Source organism: Colias eurytheme, chromosome 6 (genome assembly GCF_061535395.1).
Source record: "Colias eurytheme isolate Ceu_HAF_F1 chromosome 6, ilColEury1 Martin Lab GWU primary, whole genome shotgun sequence".
Taxonomy (NCBI): domain Eukaryota; kingdom Metazoa; phylum Arthropoda; class Insecta; order Lepidoptera; family Pieridae; genus Colias; species Colias eurytheme.
Window position 1 is genome coordinate 11,319,589 of NC_142985.1, and position 23,405 is coordinate 11,342,993.

The 23,405-nt window shown below is 33.1% G+C and overlaps 1 protein-coding gene across 1 annotated transcript in view; it reads left to right on the plus strand.

The window, feature by feature from the left end:
- Klp31E (kinesin-like protein 31E) overlaps positions 1-20,490 on the plus strand; it is an 80,159-nt gene extending 59,669 nt beyond the window's left edge. The window contains exons 20-30 of the mRNA XM_090103165.1: positions 6,733-6,879; positions 7,269-7,382; positions 11,244-11,394; positions 11,747-11,864; positions 12,150-12,336; positions 13,607-13,738; positions 14,757-14,899; positions 15,800-15,960; positions 16,428-16,624; positions 17,250-17,624; positions 18,749-20,490. Coding sequence (XP_089959291.1) covers positions 6,733-6,879; positions 7,269-7,382; positions 11,244-11,394; positions 11,747-11,864; positions 12,150-12,336; positions 13,607-13,738; positions 14,757-14,899; positions 15,800-15,960; positions 16,428-16,624; positions 17,250-17,292 — 1,393 coding nt within the window. The 3' untranslated portion in view covers positions 17,293-17,624; positions 18,749-20,490. The remainder of the gene's footprint in view (positions 1-6,732; positions 6,880-7,268; positions 7,383-11,243; positions 11,395-11,746; positions 11,865-12,149; positions 12,337-13,606; positions 13,739-14,756; positions 14,900-15,799; positions 15,961-16,427; positions 16,625-17,249; positions 17,625-18,748) is intronic.
- Positions 20,491-23,405: the final 2,915 nt, after the last annotated feature.

Genomic DNA, 23,405 nt, shown 5'->3' on the forward strand with positions numbered 1-23,405 from the left:
TATAAACTTACCTAGTAAGGCAATGCCTTTGATGTCGCACGATGCCGCCGCGCCGCCAGTGTAGGTACTTCTGCTGCTACATGAAAATATGCTAGGGTTGCAACAAATGGGAAATAAAACAATTGTGATTATTACTATTATGATGTAATCATTTATTCATATTATGTACATTCAAAACAATTGCTATTATTAAATCTGATGTAATTATTTTTTCATAAATATATAATTATTATTAATTACATAATATATTGCACTGTGAAATATTTACGTATCACTTTATTTTTGATGTTCTTAATTGTCTTTTATAAAATTTAAGTGACGCATTCGCATTGGGATCAACAATCCGATAAGAAAAGAATGGAGACAACATATACATAGCTTTGATTTCAATTCTACAGATACAAAATATACAATCTATCTAAAATGATACAACGGATGTTTCCTGCGTTTTCTCGTCAAAATACCGAAACAACGTAATTATTGTATAGTAGTTGGGCGTGAAAGTAAAAAAACAAATGAAAAGTGTTTTCCATATGATTATTTATTAAATTTACGCGATTAAGAATAATTTCAACGATACAATTTAGTAACCGAGAATTCAGAGGATTAAAGAAAATACCTGCCTGATCATTTTATCAAACTCTAAAAGAATTATGGTTATTTCGCATCACTCGGTTTATTAGTTTGGTAATAATTATTAAAGGTAGTTACAACCCTAGCCATTGAGTCGAACGGTAGGCAACACAATATCGACTTTGTGCGGGTACATATGGTACATTTCTTCTTGCTGTGAAGCGTAATTATTATTATTAAGATTTTTTAGGCTATTTTGAATCAGCTGTTCTAATTTAATTCTAGAAATTTATTAAAACGTGATTTTTTTAAAAGTATATTATGAGTTTATAAATACCTCAACCAATAGTTATTGTGTCCTATCCTCATTTCTTTATATCTTGGTAGTTAACTAAAGTGTTAAATTTACATAACCTCAACAACAACATTTACACTGCCACTGCACTAAAACTAAACTAACTAGCTCTCTAGCTATAAGAACCATCCTCGTACTTCAAGGGATATAATAAAAAAAGAATTATCGAAATCGGTTCAGCCGTTCTCGAGTTATGCGCTTACCAACACATTTTGCGATTCATTTTTATATTAGACTAGCGGTCCGCCCCGGCTTCGCCCGTGGTACATGTTTACGTTTTCTCTACATAAGAACCATCCTCGTACTTCAAGGAATATAATAAAAAAAGAATTATCGAAATCGGTTCAGCCGTTCTCGAGTTATGCGCTTACCAACACATTTTGCGATTCATTTATATATATATACTAGCGGTCCGCCCCGGCTTCGCCCGTGGTACATAATATTTACGTTTTCTCTACATAAAAACCATCCTCGTACTTCAAGGAATATAATAAAAAAAGAATGATCGAAATCGGTTCAGCCGTTCTCGAGTTATGCGCTTACCAACACATTTTGCGATTCATTTTTATATATGTATAAGATAAGATTATGTGAAAATAACCAGGAAGGTGAAAAACATATTTACGAAAACATAGTAACATAATATGGCTGTCGCTACAATAATTATATTTCAATTTTATCTTTTTATACCTAGTAGAACTGGCCGACGAATAAAAAAAATCGTATTAGAATAAATACAATAAATTACGGAACAAAAAAAGGATTGTAAGTTGTAACTGAATTAGGTATGTTTGTTTCTGGGCGCACCGTTTTCGACGACGCGACGCGTGACGTAAGCGTATAGGTATAGGTACCTACTTTGCTAAAACAAACTAATAAAATTGTGTGTCTGTCTGAAAATTCGGAAAAGCATATTTTGCAAGTTTGTAATTACTTTGATAGTTTACCGATTTATAATAATTGTAATTGTAATTGTATAATATATAATTTGCAATGTGGTGAAATTTCATAAAAATCACGGGCCAATTTTTTGTTTTGAATCCCACCGAAAATATAATTGCGTTATTAGAATAATTAATTACTATACCTACCCACGATCAATTATTACAATATAGTCTCAAATGCATACTAGAGAAATATTGCAATTTGATTCAATTAAAATGCATAGCATACAAAAATAAATTCACAACACAAGAAATTCCGCGCGCAAATCATAGCGCGTGTCAATGAAATCAAGAATGTTTTATATCAAGCCGACGCGGACGACGACGCGACGCCGAACAAAAGTACCTACGACGGACGACCACGCTTCGAGTTGCCAAACAACATGAGTAATAAATTGTTTACAAAAAAAACAAGTTTTCCATTTTTCTGTATGAGTAGACAGAACTTCAAAACGCCACCTGCTACGGTTTATATTATGAACGATTGTTATAAAAATAAAAGTTATATTTGTTGGTGTAAACTATTTTATTGATCAATAATTTTGGAATTTAAAATTGTCAACATTGATTACAATAAAACGCAGTTTTATTTTATTACACTATTGTTTTTTTTATCAAAACATGTATTTGAAGTACCATAAACTCAAACTCAAACTCAAACATTCATTTATTCAATTAGACTACTATTTAGTAGCACTTTCGAATCGTCATTACATAAGTATTTTTAACATTTACCACCGATTCGGAAAGCAGTATCTATGGAGAAGAATCGGCAAGAAACTCCATAGTTGCTCTTTTAAATCATGTCAATATTACATAATATGTAACTTATATCTAACTACATAATAATATATCATAATATGCCAAAGAACTGTCCTGTGGTTTTTACGCGACAACCCTCCATGGGTCTTTATCGTCCATATATTCCTGAATACTGTAGTACGCTCTCTGAACTAGTACATTTTTTATATAAGTTTTAAATTTAGAACTACTAAACTCTTTAATATTGTGAGGAATTTTATTATATAAGCGTATACCTTGACCCATAAATGAATTTTTAACTTTAGCTAATCGGAAAAATGGCATTTCAATTCTATTCCTGTTCCTTGTGCCATAATCGTGTCTATCTCCTACTCTTGTGTGTATGTCGGAGCTTTTGTGTACATGCAAAATATTATTAAATATATACTGTGATGGTACAGTAAGGATACCAGTATTCTTAAAATGATCTCTTAGTGAGTCCCGAGCACGTAAATTATATATAGAGCGAATGGCTCTTTTCTGTAATATAAATATAGATTCTATATCTGCAGCCTTGCCCCACAGTAGAATTCCATAGGACATAATGCTATGAAAGTAGCTGAAATAAACCAATCTAGCTGTATCTTCATCGGTGAGATGCCTTATTTTTCGGACTGCATATGCAGCTGAACTGAGCTTACCTGCAGCGGTGTTGACATGGGCTCCCCACTGTAGTTTCTCGTCCAATGTTAACCCTAGAAATACAGTAGACTCAGTAGGATGCAATACCTCCCCGTTCAAGGTAATATCTCTGTTCAACTTTTTTACATTAGGAAGTAAAAATTCAACACAAGTGGTTTTTTTGGCATTTAATAATAAATTATTGGCAGTAAACCATTTAGATATGTGTAAAAGAGCACTGTTCACTTCGTCAACATTTGGGTTATGCCTATCCACATTAAAAATTAATGAGGTATCATCTGCAAACAGAACTATTTCACACCTATCCTGCAAATAAAAGGGAAGATCATTGATATATACCAAGAACAAGAAGGGACCTAAAATTGACCCCTGTGGAACACCAATGTTAATTGACGCACCGCTAGAACGTTCTCCATTAACAACTACAGTCTGTATCCTATCATGCAGGTATGACGCTATGAGGTTCTGGGCTTTTCCTTTAATTCCATAGTGATTAAGTTTACGTAACAAAGTACAATGTTCAACGCAGTCAAATGCCTTGGAGAGGTCACAAAAAATCCCCAGAGCATTTTTTGAGTTTTCCCATGCTTTATATATATGTGTTAGAAGTGCAACTCCAGCATCTGTGGTTGAGCGCCCCTTTGTGAAACCAAACTGTTTGGTGTGCAGTAAATTATTAGATGCAAAATGACTACTCAATTGGTTTAAAATTAACTTCTCGAATACCTTACTTAATGTTGGTAAAATAGAGATAGGTCTATAATTGTTACAGTCTTCTTGATCGCCCTTCTTAAATAGAGGTATAACTTTACTAAGCTTTAGTAAATTAGGAAATGTACCATAGTCACAACACTTATTAAATATGAAAGCTAAATTTTTCGCAATATTTTCTATTATATTATTAACTAGATTTACGGACATTCCCCAAAGATCACAAGTATTTTTTAGATTAAGCGTCTTAAAGGCAGTAACAATATCACTAGCAGTTACGTGTCGTAATTCAAATAATGTACTACACCCCGCAACATGGTCCCTCAAAAAGGTTTCTGCAAGTGCTGAAGACGATATATATATTATATATATAATATTATGCTGATCCAAGCATTTTCACTCAAAACTTATATCACTAATGATTTGTAAAAGTAAATTATTTCAATATACATTTCATAACCAACATGAAAGAATAATTATTATTATTCCTACCTACAACAACAAACCTAAAACACTATTTACTATGGGAAAATAACCAGGAAGGTGAAAAACATATTATTATTTACGATTTCGACGCACTCGACTTTTAGTAAAATATAGTAGGTAAACATAATATTATGGTTTTGATTTTTGCTACTAGTATAAGAAAACTGCGTGTTCAAACTACTTGTTTGTCTGTCTGAAAATTCGGAAGTACTTTGGTAGTTTACCGATTTATAATAATATTGTATATATCGTTGTTTAAAAAATATTCAAACACAATAAAATATGATATACTGATTTATCACTGGTTTCAGTGATGAACTGATGAGTCAATTATAGCCACTATACTTTCGTCATACGTGTGTATGATTGATGTGATTTGCAACGTGGTGATATTTCAGAAAAATCACGGGTCAAATTGTCCCACCGAAAATATAACTGCGTTATAAGAATAACTATACCTACGATAAATTATACATAATACAATATAGTCTCAAATGCATACTAGTGAAATATTTTATTTGAATCAATAAAATAAAAAAAAAAAAATAAAAAATAATAATAATACAAAAATAAATTCACAACACAAGAAAATCCGCGCGCAAATCATAGCGCGTGACAATGAAATCAAGAACTTTCGAGCCGACGCGGACGACGAAGGAGCCTAACAAAAGTACCTACAATCATAGGCGGCTCGTGACAAAATTGTATGGCCGTGTTCACTTGAAATAAAACAACGAAAATAGGTACCTACAATAGCGTTAGCAGTACAAAAAAAATGAGCACCACATTATAAATGTCTATTTATACACTAAAAATTATAGAGTATTTCAAAACGAATTCAATTATTATTTAGCAATAATTAGAAAATCCCCGAATTTGCATTCGTGATCGTATTCATAGTGTTTGTCTACACTAATATTATAAAGAGGAAAACTTTGTTTGTTTGTTTGATTGTAATGAATAGGCTCATAAACTACTGGACATTTTACCAATGTTTGCAAGTTTGTGATTACTTTGATAGTTTACCGATTTATAATAATTGTATACTTATATCATTGTTTAAAAATATTCAAACACAATATGATATAGGTACTGATTTATCACTGGTTTCAGTGATGAACTGATGAGTCAATGTTAGCCACAATACTAATCACTTTCGTCATACATGTGTATGAACTATGATTGATGTGATTTGCAATGTGGTGAAATTTCATAAAAATCACGGGCCAATTTTTTGTTTTGAATCCCACCGAAAATACATATATTACTAATTGCGTTATTAGAATAATTAATTACTATACCCACGATCAATTATTACAATTTACAATATAGTCTCAAATGCATACTAGAGAAACATTGCAATTTGAATCAATTAAAATGCATAGCATACAAAAATAAATTCACAACACAAGAAATTCCGCGCGCAAATCATAGCGCGTGTCAATGAAATCAAGAATGTAATTTTATATCAAGCCGACGAGCGACGACGCCGAACTAAAGTACCTACAGTACCATTTACCTTCAGTGTACAATACAGTTTACAGACCTACGACGGACGAACAATAATGAGTAATAAATAAAAAAAAACATAGTTTCTAAGGTCATTAGTTTTATTTTATTTTATTGTTATTTTCTTTGAACGATTGGAAATGAAATTACTCAATTTTTACACAGAACTTTGATTTATTAGAATTATGCTCATTATGCATAAGATAACGAACGCGAATGCACGACATCTAGCGCGTCAATGTCTAAACATCGCCTTTCGTTTAGACATTGACGCGCTAGATCTGTAATAAGTATATAGTCTATGCGCTAGATGTCGTGCTTTATGTCGTGTTTCGCTTGGCAAAAGTCACGCACACTACTGTAGAAGTGTCAAATTTTTCCGGTATTTTACTGTTGTTTTTCTAAGTAAATATTGTAAATTATTGATTAAAAAGGTCGAACGCGCACACATTTCATTATAGAGAAGTGATAAAATGATTAGTTTTAAAGAAATAGTGTCTGTGTTAAGTGTTTAGAGGTAATCAAAAATGTATGGAGGGACGGTCGGAACATCAACCTTAAAAAGAAAAACCTAAGAAATTTGTACCAAACTTAAAAAAATAAGAAAACTTTACGCGTTTGACAGTTTGCGCGAAGACAACATCCATCAGGTTATCTAGTTACTTGTATGTGTTTTAATTTGTATTATAACTAAACATATTTCTTAAACAGCGGTCGTCGTGGTTCAGTACGACTCCGCGATCTCGGCGTGTACAGTCGCGACGAGAACACGGACCCGATGACACAATCCCTCGTAGAGCCCACGTCGCCCAAGCCCGTGCCGCTCAGCAGAGTTCCCAGCGCACCTGGCAGTCTAAGGTAACACTTGTAATTCTTAACATGTGTATTTCAAATATTTTAAGTCTCTTCCGTCTTGAAAGAAACTGAGTACAATATATTTTTTCGTCAAATTTCAATGTAAATTTGTAAACAACACACACGCACACGCCTATGTGTACACACACAAACACACACACGGGCGTATGTGTGTTTGTGCATACCACGATGCCATACCTATCTTCTATTTAGTTTTCCCCTAAACCTTAGAGTTCCTTATTATAAAATATCTTTCACACTTCATTGTCCAAAACACTCTACACACACAGGCACACACAAACACACTAAAATGCCTCCTAACAACAAAATCAACGACCAAAAAGCACAAAATAACTGCTCAAAACTTAACACTACTATTATATTACGTACAGAGGCCTGCAGCCAATCAACGCGCAGATAGCTTCGCCCGTTGTAACGCGTCGCGCGCCGCCCGAGAGCCCGAGATTGATCAGGAGACAGCATTCGCTAGCTAAACCGGCTTCATTGTGAGCTTATTTTTGGTTAATTTATAATTTATTTGTTTTTTTTATGTTAAAGATATTAAGTTAAACATTTCTGTATGATGAAAAGATAAAATTAAATCACTTAAGTCGAGTGATTTTTTTTAAATACGTATTTTTTGAAATCATTTAATATCTTTGACAGCCTTAAACTTTTAGAATAATCTAAATGGACAACTGTAAGCTTTTGTTTTTTACATGTCAAACTTTTTGTTTTAATCAAGCTATATAAAAAAAAATATGAAAATCTTTTCGCATTAGTTACTTCTTAAATCCTCAAAAATATATAGGAAACAAAAGTTTCAATTGCTCTATAATTAGAAAAGCTAATTAGTGTGTACATTTATTTCGCTCACTCCGCTCGCCATGCATGACAATATAGTTTGGGTTGATGTGCTATTTGTTGGCTAGTAAAAGAAAATTGTTTGTGTCAAATGGAATATCATAAACATATCATCAATATTATCATAAACAATCAATCTAAATTAACTGAACATCAACCAATCAATAATTATTATCAAACTCATTCATAAATACTCGAATTAAAAAAATCTTCACCAAAACATACAAATTATTCAATAATATTATCAAACAATCGATCATATTAGGTGCCTCAATTCAATCAACGCTTCATTTCATTTAAAAAATAAAGGAAAAAACACTTTAAATTCTAACTTTGAAATAAAACCAATTAAATCAAGAAATCATGATTCATTTTATCTATAATAGTAAGAAATATGTAAAAAAAAAATATTTAACAATTCAAAAACATTGCAAAATAAATATTATGTATTAAAAATATGCTAATAATGGTTGAAGTAAGTCATTGACTGAGTATTTGTGATGTTAACAAAAAATTATTTCACTGCATGCAGCATGATGTATACTAACACTCGTATAATAAATCAGACTAAAAATTGTATTTGCATGGATTGCATTATGCATGTATTTATTATATGCATGTATTATCATGTATATATCTCATTGCCATTTTTCGCAGGCAATTTTCTTTTCTGTAGTTTTCACATAGCGTAACTTTAAGCTGTAAATATTGACGTGTATGCAAGATTGTAAGATAATTTGATAAATTTACATTTGTAGAAATAACTTATTCTCGTCACTTCTCCACTGCATTACTTAACAATATAAAAGTGTTTGATTTTCTACTCCAGTAGATAACATACTAGCAAAAACACACTCAAAACTGTCATCTTATTGATACGATACATTTGTAAGTTGAAACATACAGTTCAAATGTGCACGTCTGAATCAAAAACAAATTTGCCGAGTGTTTTAACCAAATTCAACATTCATTTAAATAATGTAAAAGATGAGGGCAACAATTCTTACTGCACACTACAAACAACACTTTTTTCAACATTTCCGTCCAATTTTTGCGTTTATGCGCTATATACTGAGTAGTAAATCAAGAAATAAAATCATCATAAACTCAAAAGTCTACATCTTTCAATAAATCTTGCACACACGTGCCCTGGCGAGGGTGGTAAGGGCGTGTCCTCACACCGTCGGTTGCTTGCAGTCTCCTCACGGACCTCTCGATCGTGGAGGACTAGCGGACGCCGGCACTGCGCACCTAGTTCGTGTAACATAGCTTTAGTAGTTATTTCGCTTACATTAACTGTAGCTTCAATGTGTTTAGATGTAGAAATGTAGTTAAAAAATTTTGCACTGAATATGGAATTGTAAAGAATGAAGAAATTTTTAAGGATAAATAGAGAGAATCAGACAATTTTGGACTCGAGGGACCAAAACTTTACAAGATTTAAAATTCAAGTGCACAAGTTGCGATAACTTTCTAGAATTCTTCTATCTCTTTCGATCGTTCAATGAAATTGAATACTTAAGAACTATGGCAGCCATAACGTATCATAATTAGTAACTTTTACAAGTAATGTAATAGTTAGCAAAAAAATTAACAACTTTGTATACTCAGTTTTATATTTGGTAACATATGAATGGCAACTTTAGTTATTATAAAATGTATATTATTAAAATCTCGAAGCTTGTACTTAACGCATAGATTAATTATTAATTAATTATAGTATATTATAGATGTTTTTTTTTTTATTTTAAAATGTAATCATATTCTTTTAAAAATAATATATTGTGATCATATTTGGTAATCATGATTTACAAAAGTATCTTGCTTGAAATGTCTTTGCCTTTACAAGTTAGTTGTAATAATTGTATGTAATTGAACAAAGTTTGTAAATGCCAAAGTATATAATGTATAATAAGACTTCATAGAAGGAATGTGGTTATTGTGTATAGCTAAATGTTTAAACTAAATAAATGCAAGCAAAATATATGTAGTTTGCTTTATTGCATGATGCACTTTGCATGGTTCAATAGCTATTATAGTGTAAATAATTATTTATATTATATGCTCGATTTCTGAATGTAAGAACCTTTTTAAATATCAATATTTTTTTCCTTTAATTAAGTGTTTAAAAATATCTTAAATTGACCAAAAATACATAATTCCATGGGAGATAGTAAAAAATAATTAAAGTTTTTAGATTTATGTCTTTAAGAAATAACAAAATAAGATTAAGAACGTAATGAAAAACACGCTCAACACTAAACATGCATATATTTGCTACACTACATGTCATGAAATATAAACAGTAAGTACCTTGATGATTTTATTTATCACTTCAAAAATACATGAAAAATATCATGCCTCTAATACTGTGCTGTTTTATCACACATTTATACGTATCACAAATTCATAATAAATAAAAAATCATAAACCCAAAATACCTTATTGACAAAATACTACCTTCGTTAAATACTTAAACGTTATCATAACTAATAATTTGTTATCTAACAAGCGATTGTGAAGTTTGTACTAACTCAACTACATACCTACTAACTCAACAAAACTCATTGGTGCATTTACCGTTGTTTTAGTAACGTATTGCTATAACCTACAAAAAAACATAAATTCCATTTTCCAAATTCACAACTAAAATTAACTGACTTACCTATCACACTTCTAAAACGACTACAAAATTGGGTTCATTTGTGTATACGTTGCTATAGTTACCTATAAACAAATCTAAATTAGCCATTCAGATATCCCACTACAAATCTATTTAAGGAATCAAACTTATTAAGCGTACGGAAAATATATTTAAAGGAAATCCTACGACGATACCATACACAGACAGTACCAGCCTTACAGATTGTTAATAAAAGAAGAGACCGATTCCCTATGCCGCGTACTAATAGTAGGTTTGCTAAAAGATTTTTTCATTTTGCTGCCCCTAAGTTTTACAATATTATAAGTAGGACCCAAAAAGTTAGGACTTTAAATAACAGTTTATTTAAAAAAGCGGTCATTAAATGGCTTGAAAATTATGATTATGATGAAATAGAGCAGCTCATAAATAATGGATAGATGTCAATAATATAACATACACAAACACACAACACTCACATGCACAAGCACACACATTCACAAACACACACACACACACACATATACACACACTCACACTAACAAAATCACGCACTATACTTGTATGTAAACGCACAACTGTATATTTAATTATATGTTTTTTTTTTTTACTTTCTCTGTTTTTTAAATGTAATCTTTTTGTTGTACTGAACATGTTCTCTGGGAAGGAACTGTCTTCCTTAACACAGGATTTTCCTAGCTAGGAAGACAGAGCCACACTGTAATTGTACTGTATTAATTTTTGTACTCAATAAAGATATTTTTATTTTATTTTTTTTAAATTCCATTTTCCAATCACTAAACCGAGAACGTTCTAGAACAAACTTCACGATCGTTCCATCATAACATATAAGCGGGTATAGAGAGGCGTCAGTGGTGTCCGGTGTGGAGGGAACACCTCCAGCGTCACCTGGAGCTGCAAGACGAGCTCGTGATGAAGATGTGTTCCAGAGGCTTGCTGGGGTGGCCTCGGAGCAAGCGCCTACTGGCACTGTGAGAGAGATGACTGTTAAGGTTCGTGTCTTAGTGATTATCCTATTAGTGTTGTATAACATGTTGTAGTTGTGAATCTTCATATAACAACGTCAAAAAGTTCAATTGTAAAGTGCGAGCTCCTTGCTCTTTCCTGACATACAGATTTTGAAAAAAACAATATTGTTATAAAATTTTATATTGTATCCAAGTTTATAAAGGCTATCGTGAATGCTGCGATTTTTTTATTGTAAACAATGTAAACCCAAAATTATTAGGAAATTAATTATTATTGCATAGAATATAGCTAACTTATTACATTTATAATCAGTTTTGGACCATAAATTTATTAAATTTTTATGTTATTGTCTGAAACATGGAATGTTTTCCACAGAGAACAAGCACGGGCGCGACTAACACATGGTTACAGTGTACGCACGTGGCTGAGGGACACGTGGGCGCTGCGCTCGCCCTGGCTGCTGTACCGAATGGACTTTATAGCGGTGGTGTTGGTAAGTGTATTTAAATGATAAAGTTATGTAAGTACCTGCCATTTTATTGCATGTGTCAGAAATGTGAGGTGGATAATGGTCCAAAGTGTATTTTTTTTCCTTTTTCTAAGATATAACTTAATTCATTTTTGTTTTTCTTTAGTTCTGTTCAAAAAGCTGTTAAATATAAAGGAAAACTGTTATGTCAGCGTTTTTCTTGTCCCATATTTAACTAAGCAAACATTTTCTGAAGTTTTGTGTGTTGTCTAAAATCTCTGTAAATTAATTTATGTATACCGTCCACAGACCGCACAGTTCGCGGGTGGGATCTAACCGCGGGTCGCGAGGCGTGGCGAGCCTGGTGTGGTGGTGGGGTTGGTGCACTTGCAGCGGGACAGAGCAGCTCGCAAGATGCGAGGCTGGTGGCGGCCGCTGCTGGTGCCGCCGTACGACTGTTTGACACCAGGACCAACACTCCTGTGGCTACTCTGTGGTGAGTGGTTTTTTAACAAAAAAGACGGGTTGCACTCCGGGAGTGCCAGCAGAAGTGAAATCTTGATTATTAACGTTGAGCATGTTTGATATCCATCCGTCTTACGCTTTTTCTATCAGGTTACGTGTCCTGACGCGAGTTTAAGATTTTATACCCAACGCCGCTGCGTATTTCCAAACTATACATAGCCAGAACGCAACCATAGGAAACTGCTCGTGTATACTTTGTAATGCTGTTTTTAAGTTTGTTATTTCAATAAATACACGAATTTTGCGTACTGATCGGGTATACTTTGTAACGCGGATGCTTGCTTCTTCGTTCCAAACTATACACGATCAGTACGCAAAATATACCTACTACACCGATATACGCTTGAGCGAAATAATAAATATATAGGCAATCAAAGACTTGTACAGCTATATCTATCTACTTTTATTCTTCTTGATTGATGCAGTAAAATATGGAATAAAAATATTATTAGGTAAGCTTAGAAAAATAAATAGGTAGGTTAGGTTCGTGTTTTTTTTTTAACTACACAAAAATAGGAGCCCCGCGAAGCGGGCCTCCGTCGCCTCGTAACCGTCTTCTTCTGGACTTATTAGATTCTTACATTTTAGGACTATTGTCAATTGTAAGTCGTGCAGCATAGTCGGGAACGAAGACACAAGCATCCTCGATACAAAAAATATACGATCAGTACGCAACATTACATACACAATACACATGCATTTTAATAATAGATTACAAAACAGCAATACAATAATATATACGCGAGCAATGGAAAGACGCCGCGCTTACTCCGAAACATACACGATTAGTCCGTATGCGTACTGGCGCTGTATATTTTGGAGCGCTATTCTTACTTACTTCACTACAAAGTATACGCGAGTATTTGCGGACTGCTGTTGATTAGTTTCACACCGTTGCGTACTGGCCTTGTATAGTTTGGAAAGACGCAACGCCGCTAAAGAAGTTTTCACGTCAAAAAAAGTTGGCTAAAATGTATCAAAATAGGTTAAAAAGTTTTTCAGTTTGGTTGGCGTAACAATGCATCAAGTGCAAGTATCAAGTCAGTAGTAAGGTCTACGTAGAACAATATTCCTGTTGCTATTCTATGATGTGCAATAGGGTGATGTACGTGGTAACAGATTTTGTGTCGCTAGAAGGAACTTATATTAAACAGGCAATAAATGCAGAATACAGGAAACTTGGTGACAAAATCGCCCTTAGTGATTATTTGAGATAATAATCCAAAATCAAACATTTGCAGGTCATCAGGTGCATCGGGTGCAAACGCAGCAGTACGTGGTGGAGAATGCACTATCACAGCAATAGCGCTCGCTGATCCAAATAGACTGTATACGGCTGCGGGCGACAAATTGAGGCTCTGGGATTTGAGGATGTAAGTACCCAATTGTTAATTGTTCTTATATTATTCTTAGGGCCGATTTTTCAATCCCGAGATAAACAGTCTAATATCTACCCCTCGAATAGATTTATTCAATTATTTATCTAACTCATAACGGCTCGCCTATTTTTCAATCGTGATTTATTTGATGAACAACTATCTGACCAAATATTTCCATATTGGCAGCTCTGCTCTCGGAGTGGCGAAACAAACATATTAAATTAGTCAGGTTAGAGCGGGATAGAGTCAACTCTTGCAATTTGTCAACAACCGTCATTATGACTCACGTCTTGTATTGCTCTTGTCTTCTATGATTGTTGATTGTTGTTTTGATTCGAGTAAAGAGTTTGGTTAAATTTGTGTTTCAATTTATATATTTTACGATGGAAACGACATACTTAAAGGCAGCGTTCGGCAAATTTTCAATGGCATGGTCATCAGTACTATCAAAAACATCAATTTCAATATGATTTTAATTGATAATAATTATATAGAAAGAGGTTTAATTGTTAATAATTCTACGCTCTATGTTATGACATACGAAAATATCCCAAATTTGACGCATCAGTTGTCAACTCAAACGCCTAACCGTCGAATAGCGCGCTATCTGGCCGCTGGAGCGGCAAATAGATTTATTCCTCAAATAACGTAGTTATTCGATAGATACGTCCTATTCGTCTGTTGAAAAATTGAATATTTTGTTAACTGAAGAATAAAGTCTATCTAGCTGTTTATCTGGGCATTGAAAAATTGGCCCTTATAAAACTTACTGTTAATTATCGGAAAAAAAACGTATAAATGATACTTTAAAATTATAAATTATATTAAACTTTAACAAAAATGATATTTTAAAGTACTAAGAGAGATTTTATATTATATTGTGGTGTTGTCTCTTAAAATCTCTAAGAGATTAAAACAAGAAAATGTGATTTAATTGTTTATCAAAACCAACATAGAAGGTCGATTTTTTATTCTACAAATCGAATATTAAATTCTTGCCATCTATTCACAGGCTAGAATGCATGTACAAGACATGGTCGGGTCACACAGCGGCAGTGATGTGTATGGCGCGAGTCTCTCTATCGGATGGTGATAGACTCGCTACGGGCTCGAGGGACCATTGTGTGCGAGTGTTAGATTGGACGCATAGTAATGGTGAGGGTTAGTTGAAATATAGCTTGATAACTTAATTTATTATAGGCCTTTTTATATTGTAAACTAGCGGTCCGCCCCGGCTTCGCCCGTGGTACCTACATGTTTTATATTTATAGCCTATGTTGCTCAGTGAAGATGCAGCTTTCTAATGGTGAAAGAATTTTTCAAATCGGTCCAGTAGTTTATGCGTGAAAGCCATACATACATATATAATTACAAACCTTTCCTCTTTATAATATTAGTATAGATAAGGGGTGTTTTGGTTGTAGATCAAGTTGTGGTAGAAATGAATTTTTTTTTTGTTCGTTTTGTACTGTTTCTACTGTTGTTTTTGTGTCATAAATTTAATGTACATTTAGCGAAATTAGGTGTGGTGAACAAAATGTCATTTTTGAAAATGACTTTGTCACAAATCCGGCTCGAAGGACCAAAACTTTAAATTGTATTACAAACTCACTTATTTGTTGAATATATAAAAAAAATCACTAATATTGTGAAGGACACTAAGTTTAAAGTGACCGAACTCACTTATATGTTGTTAGTAATATTTTAAGAATTTTCCAGGCATGTGGAAAACCAGCAGTTATTCGTTGAAAATGTTAATTTTTGTCATTTATATTGTATGATTTTCCCATGCATGTGGAAATCCAGCAGCTATTTGTTGAAAATGTTACCCAACTTTTATTTAACGCAGCTTCGCCCGCGTTATCAAAGAAAAACCCGCATAGTTCCCGTTCCCGTGGAATTGTCGGGATAAAACCTATCCTATGTGTTAATCCATGTTACCCTAACCCTATATATGTGCTAAATTTCATTGTAATCGTTTCAGTAGTATTTGCGTAAAAGAGTAACAAAAATACATATAATAGTAGGATATGTAATAATGATATGATTTCCCAGGTATGTGGGAGGCCGCTAGCCGCCGCCTGCTGGAGCCGCCGCACTACGACGGCGTGCAGGCGCTGGTGCTGCGCGCGGCGCCGGGCGGCGAGCTGCTGTACAGCGCCTCCAGGGACTCCAGCCTCAAGTGCTGGCGGCTCGCGGACAACGCGCTGGCGCATGTGAGTGGGGGGGAAATGGTGGGAAATTGTTGAGGGTAGTTGGGAATGAAAAAAAATTGCAATAAAAGAAGATAAACTTTTTTTTTCTATGACTAGCTTATTAAGCTGGTCTATCAAATCGTTACAGTGTCTTCCATTCAATTTCCAAAGCCATTCTCATGATCCACAACTCCCCTCCGTTGAATTCAAACTGAAACATTTATTTACATTGCATATTTTTTACATTTACCACCGATTCGGAAAGCAGTATCTATGGAGAAGACCCGGCAAGAAACTCCATAGTTGCTCTTTTAAAATCATGTCAATATACAATTTAATTTTACATAACATATCATAATATGCCAAAGAACTGACCTGTAGTTCTTACGCGACAACCCTCCATGGATTTTCATCTTCCATATATTCATTAATTCTCAAGGACTTTCTCATATTTCCATATTCTTTAAACACCAATCCTCTATCCCCAGAGCGTAATGAACGCGCACAAAGGCTGGGTGACGGGTATCTGCGGTGTGAGCACGTGGCTGGCCAGCTGCGGGCGGGACCAAGCCCTGCGGCTGTGGAGCCCTGCGCTCCGGCCGGCGGCCCCAGCGGCGCCGCTGCCGGACCTGCCGCACGCACTGGCGGCCTGTGCGACCAGCGGCGCTATATATACGGCTGGCAGGTGAGGGTCACGTGGTTTTGTGGATGTTTACAGATACTTGATAGGTGGTGTTGTGCAGGATAAAGCGAGCCTTTACTCAAAAGCGAATATCATCATCAGCCCATACGTGTTCCCACTGCCGGGACACGGGACTCCTGTGAGGGTACAGGCCATAATCAACTGGTCAAGTGCGGGTTGGCGGATGACACGTGTCGTCGAACATTTAATTCTTCGACATAAATAATAAATTTTATATAAAGCGAACATAACTATGTGCAACTTAATTATTTCGTCGTTTTTAACAAAAATGTTCTGAAAGATACTCACGACTCAGATAGAGGTCTCCTGCGGCTGCTGATGGCCACCATACGTACCTTTTCTTACCAATCTTATTCCATTCCAGGCATTTTGTGTTTACCTATATTCCATTCCTGCCTCTTTTGATCTTTTATATTTTTAATTAACACATGTACTTTGATACTCAATGTCTATTGTTAAAATCTATTATAAGTCAATTGTGTTCACAGGAAAACTTCCGTATCATAATTTCTTCTTAAATTTGAGTTTAAATTCAAAACTAAGACTAAGATTGATTGTTATAAATAAATGATGTCCGACAAAATAATAACAAATAAGTGTGTTGCAGCGGCGGCGAAGTGCGCGCCTGGAGAATACTTCTCGAGCCGTGAGCGACACACACACAAACACATACACACACACAAGCGTACACAAACATACACATATACACTATATCATATTATACACACACAAAAATGCACGTACAGACAAGTACATATTATTTAAAAACGACTCACAATGTGTATTGTTAAAATAGTTGTATTTTTTTCAATATATTTTAGTACTGATACTCAATAAGTATTACATATAGCCTTAAGAATATTAAATAAAGGAAATCTTTAAAAACTTAAAGCGTCGTTCTTAAATAACGTGTTCTAAAAACCAACATCCAGTGTGTTTCGCTAGACAAAGTATTGGCATCGAAAATATATATCATCGTTTGGTAAGTATTGCATATTCCCAAGTAAGCTTGCGCACGCCGTCGCTGCTTCACCACTTGTCATTACTAACATGAGCTTAGCTGGTTTTTATCAAATATAGGCCTTTCCGACTCGAAGGACCAATCGTCAAGACGAAGAGAAACGTTAGACGACCACTGCTTTAGTACTAAAAACTCATTGGTTGTTTTGATATAGTACAACCACAGTATACAGATACAACCAGTAGGGAAACTTCATACAAACGTTCGAAATGGCTCACGCACACAAGCAAGCGTGTTTACAAGAATCGTAAGGGAATACTTATATCTGTCAATTGTCATAATACCCTTACGATTCTCGTGAACACGTTTGCTTGTGTGCGTGAGCCATTTCGAACGTTTGTATGAAGTTTGCCTACTGTTTGTATCTGTATATTGTGGTACATCTTTCAATTCTTCTCCTGTCACTCTGTTTTACAGTTTTGCTATTTGCACCTGTGTTTTTTTCACCCTTAAATCAATTATATAAAAAATGTATTTCTTCATTGTGCTTTAACTATTCGTATTCTTTTTATCTTCCCTTATTTAGTTCAACATAGTTCCGTATAACGTTCTATTTTGTGAATTTTTCTCTTACAAAATATAGGACGTGTTAATGGCAGATTTTTTTCACTAACAACTTTGTGTCTAGAGTTAGTATGGTATCAAATAGCTTGTAGTATAATAAGATCGTGAAGCATCTATATGAATTAGCTTTCATTGTAGTGCTATCGATATTAGATATACATTTCCTATGAGTAAATAATTAAATTCGAATTATTGGATTATTAGATGTAGATAATGGTTTTTAGTAGAATTGGTGTCATAATTTAGAAAAGTTTGGTGTAAAAATACTTAAAATATGTATTATATAATTATCAGTCATTTATCATTTACTACAACTTTACTCTATGCTTCTATATTACATATCTTGTTATACATATACTTATTCCTCGAATAATGTGTCTGTGAAAAAAAATATTTTAAATAAACATGGACATTATCAAGTTTATAAAGGATATGAAAAAACTATGTATCACAGAAGAAGCTATTTATTAAAAAATATTACAAGCACAAATATTTATTTATTTATGTATTTGTCCGCACAGTAACGGTCGCGTCCGTTGTTGGCGTATCCGCGCGAACAGGTGACACACGCAAAGTGCGGGACCAGCCACACCCTCGCGACGCGCTTGGAGGTGACCGACATGACACCGAACAGTTTGACGAGATCCCCCTACTACGTGTAGTGTACCTATACCTATACTCGTTTGAGTAAATAGTTACTACATAGACACAATGAAGTATTTTTCATTGATTATGTATGGTAGAAAGATGTAATGTCAATTTATTTTACGATAAACTAGCGAAGTTTTGTGAAACGCATTGATTCAATTTGAACTGACTGCCTAGATTTACTGAAGATTTCAATGATTTCTGAAATCCTTAGAACGTTATTCGAATTCAAAAGACTTTTTGTAAATTTCTTTTCGAATATACGAGGAATTTGCAATATACGGAATTAGATTCCATATACAATGAATTAACATAATCATTAATCACACTTTATCTTTTAACAATTATGAGGCTCAATTTTTACCTTTTAGTTATTATTGAAGAGTACAATATGTCTTTTATTTTGCCCCTATAATAATTTTAGACAAAAATCTAGTATGAATCCCATATAAACTCATTCAAAAATTATTTTCTATCCTTGTCTTGCATTGCATTTTGCAATGTTCTATCCTTGTCTCACAAACTTTAATGTTATTGGAAAAACTATCTCTCATAGATGTAGATGGGATCGTACAAGATTTTTGTTGTAAAATATACCAATATTAAAATCTCACACATTATTGGGCAACATAAAAAATGTACTCTCTTTGGTTATTTTACGAATCATATAATCAAGTATTTACGATAATGAAAGTCGGAACATTTATGAAGACGATGCATTTAAAAATTATAATTTGTTTGAAATATACAACTTTAGGCAAACAGATTGAATTATTTTTCGTTGGATCTCATTTGTATGACGTCATCATAAATAGTTTCGACTTTTATTTTCATGGTATAGAGGAAAGTAAAATAAGTTATAATCTTATAAAAAAAAATTGGTTGTCTGTAAAGTCGGTTTACTGACGATAGTTGAACGTGACAACGTTCGATTGTGCTTCTTTGTCGCTCGTTCCGCGCTCTCGCTCGCACTTCAAGCCTTACATGGAACGCCTCAGATGAGTCAGAGCGAGGTAACGCCGCATGAGTCATGTTTTTTCGTGCGTGCAGCCGGCTTTATCGAATTATAAGACGTTGTCACGTCAAAAACATTAATTACTCGATTGATTAGCTTGTACTACAGAATGGCCTTCAATAGATAATAAGCTTAAATAAAAGTATATGGTGTAGTTGGCCTTAGCTTAGCGTTTCTAATTCCTGTGATTAGTCCCAAATTATATATAACTAGCATATAATAGGTATGAAAGAATTTAGGATTCAAAGCAATTATTATCATAATGTAAACAACAAAAAATGCTATTCTCGATATATTTTTTGTACGAAATCAACTTGTAACATTTATATGCAATGTCTAAGTTTTTTGTAATAGTAAATGATGACTGTAAAATCTAGTAAAACTGACTTGTAACCAGTCAGCTTTACGACGGATAATTCTGAAAAAAATATAAAAGGTACTCGCAAATTTTTAAATAATTAGAAATTGCATATAAATGCACTAAACATACAACCTACTTATCTAAACAGTTATTTCATACTTATTCATTATTATTAGTAGCGGATCATTTTTATCCTATTTTTGTATTGATTTTTTGCATTTTCAATTTTAATTATTAAATATAAACAAGTGATAACTGCGTTAAAAACAACCGACTTCAAACTTGCATTTGCAACATTTACATATATACATACAAAAATGCTCATAATATAAAAACTACTGGGCCTATCCGAATAAAATTTTTATGGGACCAATTCGACACCATCCCGCATCGAACAAAAAAAGAATCACGTAAATCGGTTCAGAAACCTCGGAGTAATCGGTGTACATACATAAAAAAAAAAAACATACCGGCCGAATTGATAACCTCCTCCTTTTTTTTGAAGTCGGTTAATTAACAATTTATAATAGCCAATGCCTACGCCAAATTTTACGCACAATACCTTCATAATTTTCCTCGTGTCAAAGATTTTATAATCATGAGAAACAAACATGAATTTTTATTACAATAAATATTATGAATTTATCTTTATATTTTATTTTTATCTTATGACTCTGAAAGCGCATATTTGGAATGAGATGTATGACATTTTCTATCCGTAAGCAAAACTAAACTCTGTGATCAATTCTCATCAATTACATTCCTGCGCTACGGGTAACTGTCAAATTTTTATAATTAATATATGTAATTTTAATTTAATTTTTAAGTCAATATTTCGGAATTGTAATATGAATTTATTATTTTAGTGAGTATAAGAATAATTGTCAAATTGTAATGTTTTATCAAAATTATGGCTCTGAATTATTTTGAAATCAAATTTATTTTTAAAATAAATTGGCAATATTTTCATATATTTTTTAATGGTGGTATCAAAAACAATAGATTTTTTTTTCATCGAAATAAAAATATTAAAGTTTTATTTTTAACATAGGTACATAAACTCTTTTGAAAGTATGGTGGTGCATTCTTTTGTGTTTATTTTTCTCATAGTATTTAGTGAATGTGTTCCACGTCAGTATTATTTTTGTGTATGTTCCTTTTCTGTTTGGTACAATTTAACCTTTAAATTGTTAACTATTCACCAGGCTATGCTTTTGTGTGATTTTATAGATTTTAAGTTTTAAAGACGATTTATATAATGTTATTATTTTAATCATATAAATAAACTTTACGAATTTTAAGTTGTGTTTCACAATTGCTTTGTGTCGCAATTGTGTTTAAAGAAATGTATTAAATGTGTACGCATGATTTTTAAGTAAATTTGAATGAAAAATTGAGGTGGCTTTATGCCTATAGTAGAGCCATTTTAATAGGCAACATTTGACAGTTCAACAAAATTCAACAACGTAACCTAGTAACGACGACATAGAATAACATGATATTTCGTTTCGTTAGAACTGCACATTTGCTTAACTTTTTTCAATTACGATTACATATTTATAATAATAATGACCGATACAACTAATTTTAGGATTTGATTTTACTGATAAACCATTCTAAACATAATAAACAATTTCTGATTTAAAGAACTGACGTCGCTACAATTTTGTGTCAATAAACCTTTTTTCTTTTTAAATACCAGAGACGTTACTCTAAAAATCGAAATCTGACATCTAGAATCGAATGCATTGATTACTTGGGAATAAAAATAAAAAAAATGATCATAAATTATTGACATGTGTTTCAAATTCGATTGACAAATGTTTCAAGTTCGTATCGATTAATTCACTTTAATCGATTTTTTTAAGCAGGTTACCACCCTATGAAGATAAAATTGATAGACGTCAAATGTTGCCTATTAAATTGGCTCGACAATAGTTTTTGTTTTTAAATATTGAATCTCATTATTATTATAATCAGCATTATAACTAGTCAAATCATGTTAATAATATTTTTGTATTCATTTTCATTTTAAATTATATACTTTTTTAATCATCGAAACATTAAAATGCTGCGAATTAAAAATGTGCAATAGACAATATATCGCGTATGAATTATTAGACTGGGCAATTTACAAAATTTTGTATATTTATAGAATTATGAAAATATACTAACTATATAATTTTAGCCTTAGCAAACATATTGTTGGTTTTCATGTAAATTTCGCATGCTACGTAAAAATATTCAATTTATAACATTAGCTTATCATAATTTTATGTTAGCTATGTGGTTATGATTTACTTCGAATTTTTATTTAGAATAATTTTGGAAAGTTTTTGAATAAAAAATATGAAATATGAAATGGCTGTTTTATTTATTCAACCTCGTTTTTACTATGTACAAAGTATTTATGTTAAACTAAAATAAAATTATGCAGACTATCTGGTACCTTTTTAAAATTTTCTCTCAATGAGCAACCATTGTACCTACATATTAAAAGCAGATGCACCACTAATGCATTAAATGTGTACAAAATATGACCACCGCAATTTTAGGAAACCCTACAAAGTTTGTATATAATGGTCAACGATAGTCATCACAAATAAATAGGAATTCACTATGTCTAATTTATTATGAACTAGCTTTCCGCCCGCGGCTTCGCCCACGTTTTCAAAGAAAAACCCGTTTCCGTAGGATTTCCGGGATAAAACCTATCCTATGTCCTTTCTCGAGTATCAAAGTATCTCTATACCAAATTTCATGCAAATTGGTTCAGTAGTTAAGGCGTGATTGAGTAACAGACAGACAGACAGAGTTACTTTCGCATTTATAATATTAACGTGTTTGTCATTGCTAGAGTAACATGGGACAATCAAGGTGCAATCTAGTCGGAATTTAATATTAAAAATTCCGGTTTACTGTAGTTTTGTCATTCTTTCATGCCGCATCGCAGCGGGATTATATTTTTTGTGTACGGATAAACTTTTAACAGCGGTGCGCATTTGAATCGCTCCGAAAATTTTAAATTACGATAGATGGCGTTATATTAAAAAATATGATTTCTGTAAAATTTTTTTTGGCCATTCAGAGGAAGCTGCTTTAAACATCCACATAGTAATATGAATGATTTTTTGGCCGTTAGATGACACTTGTC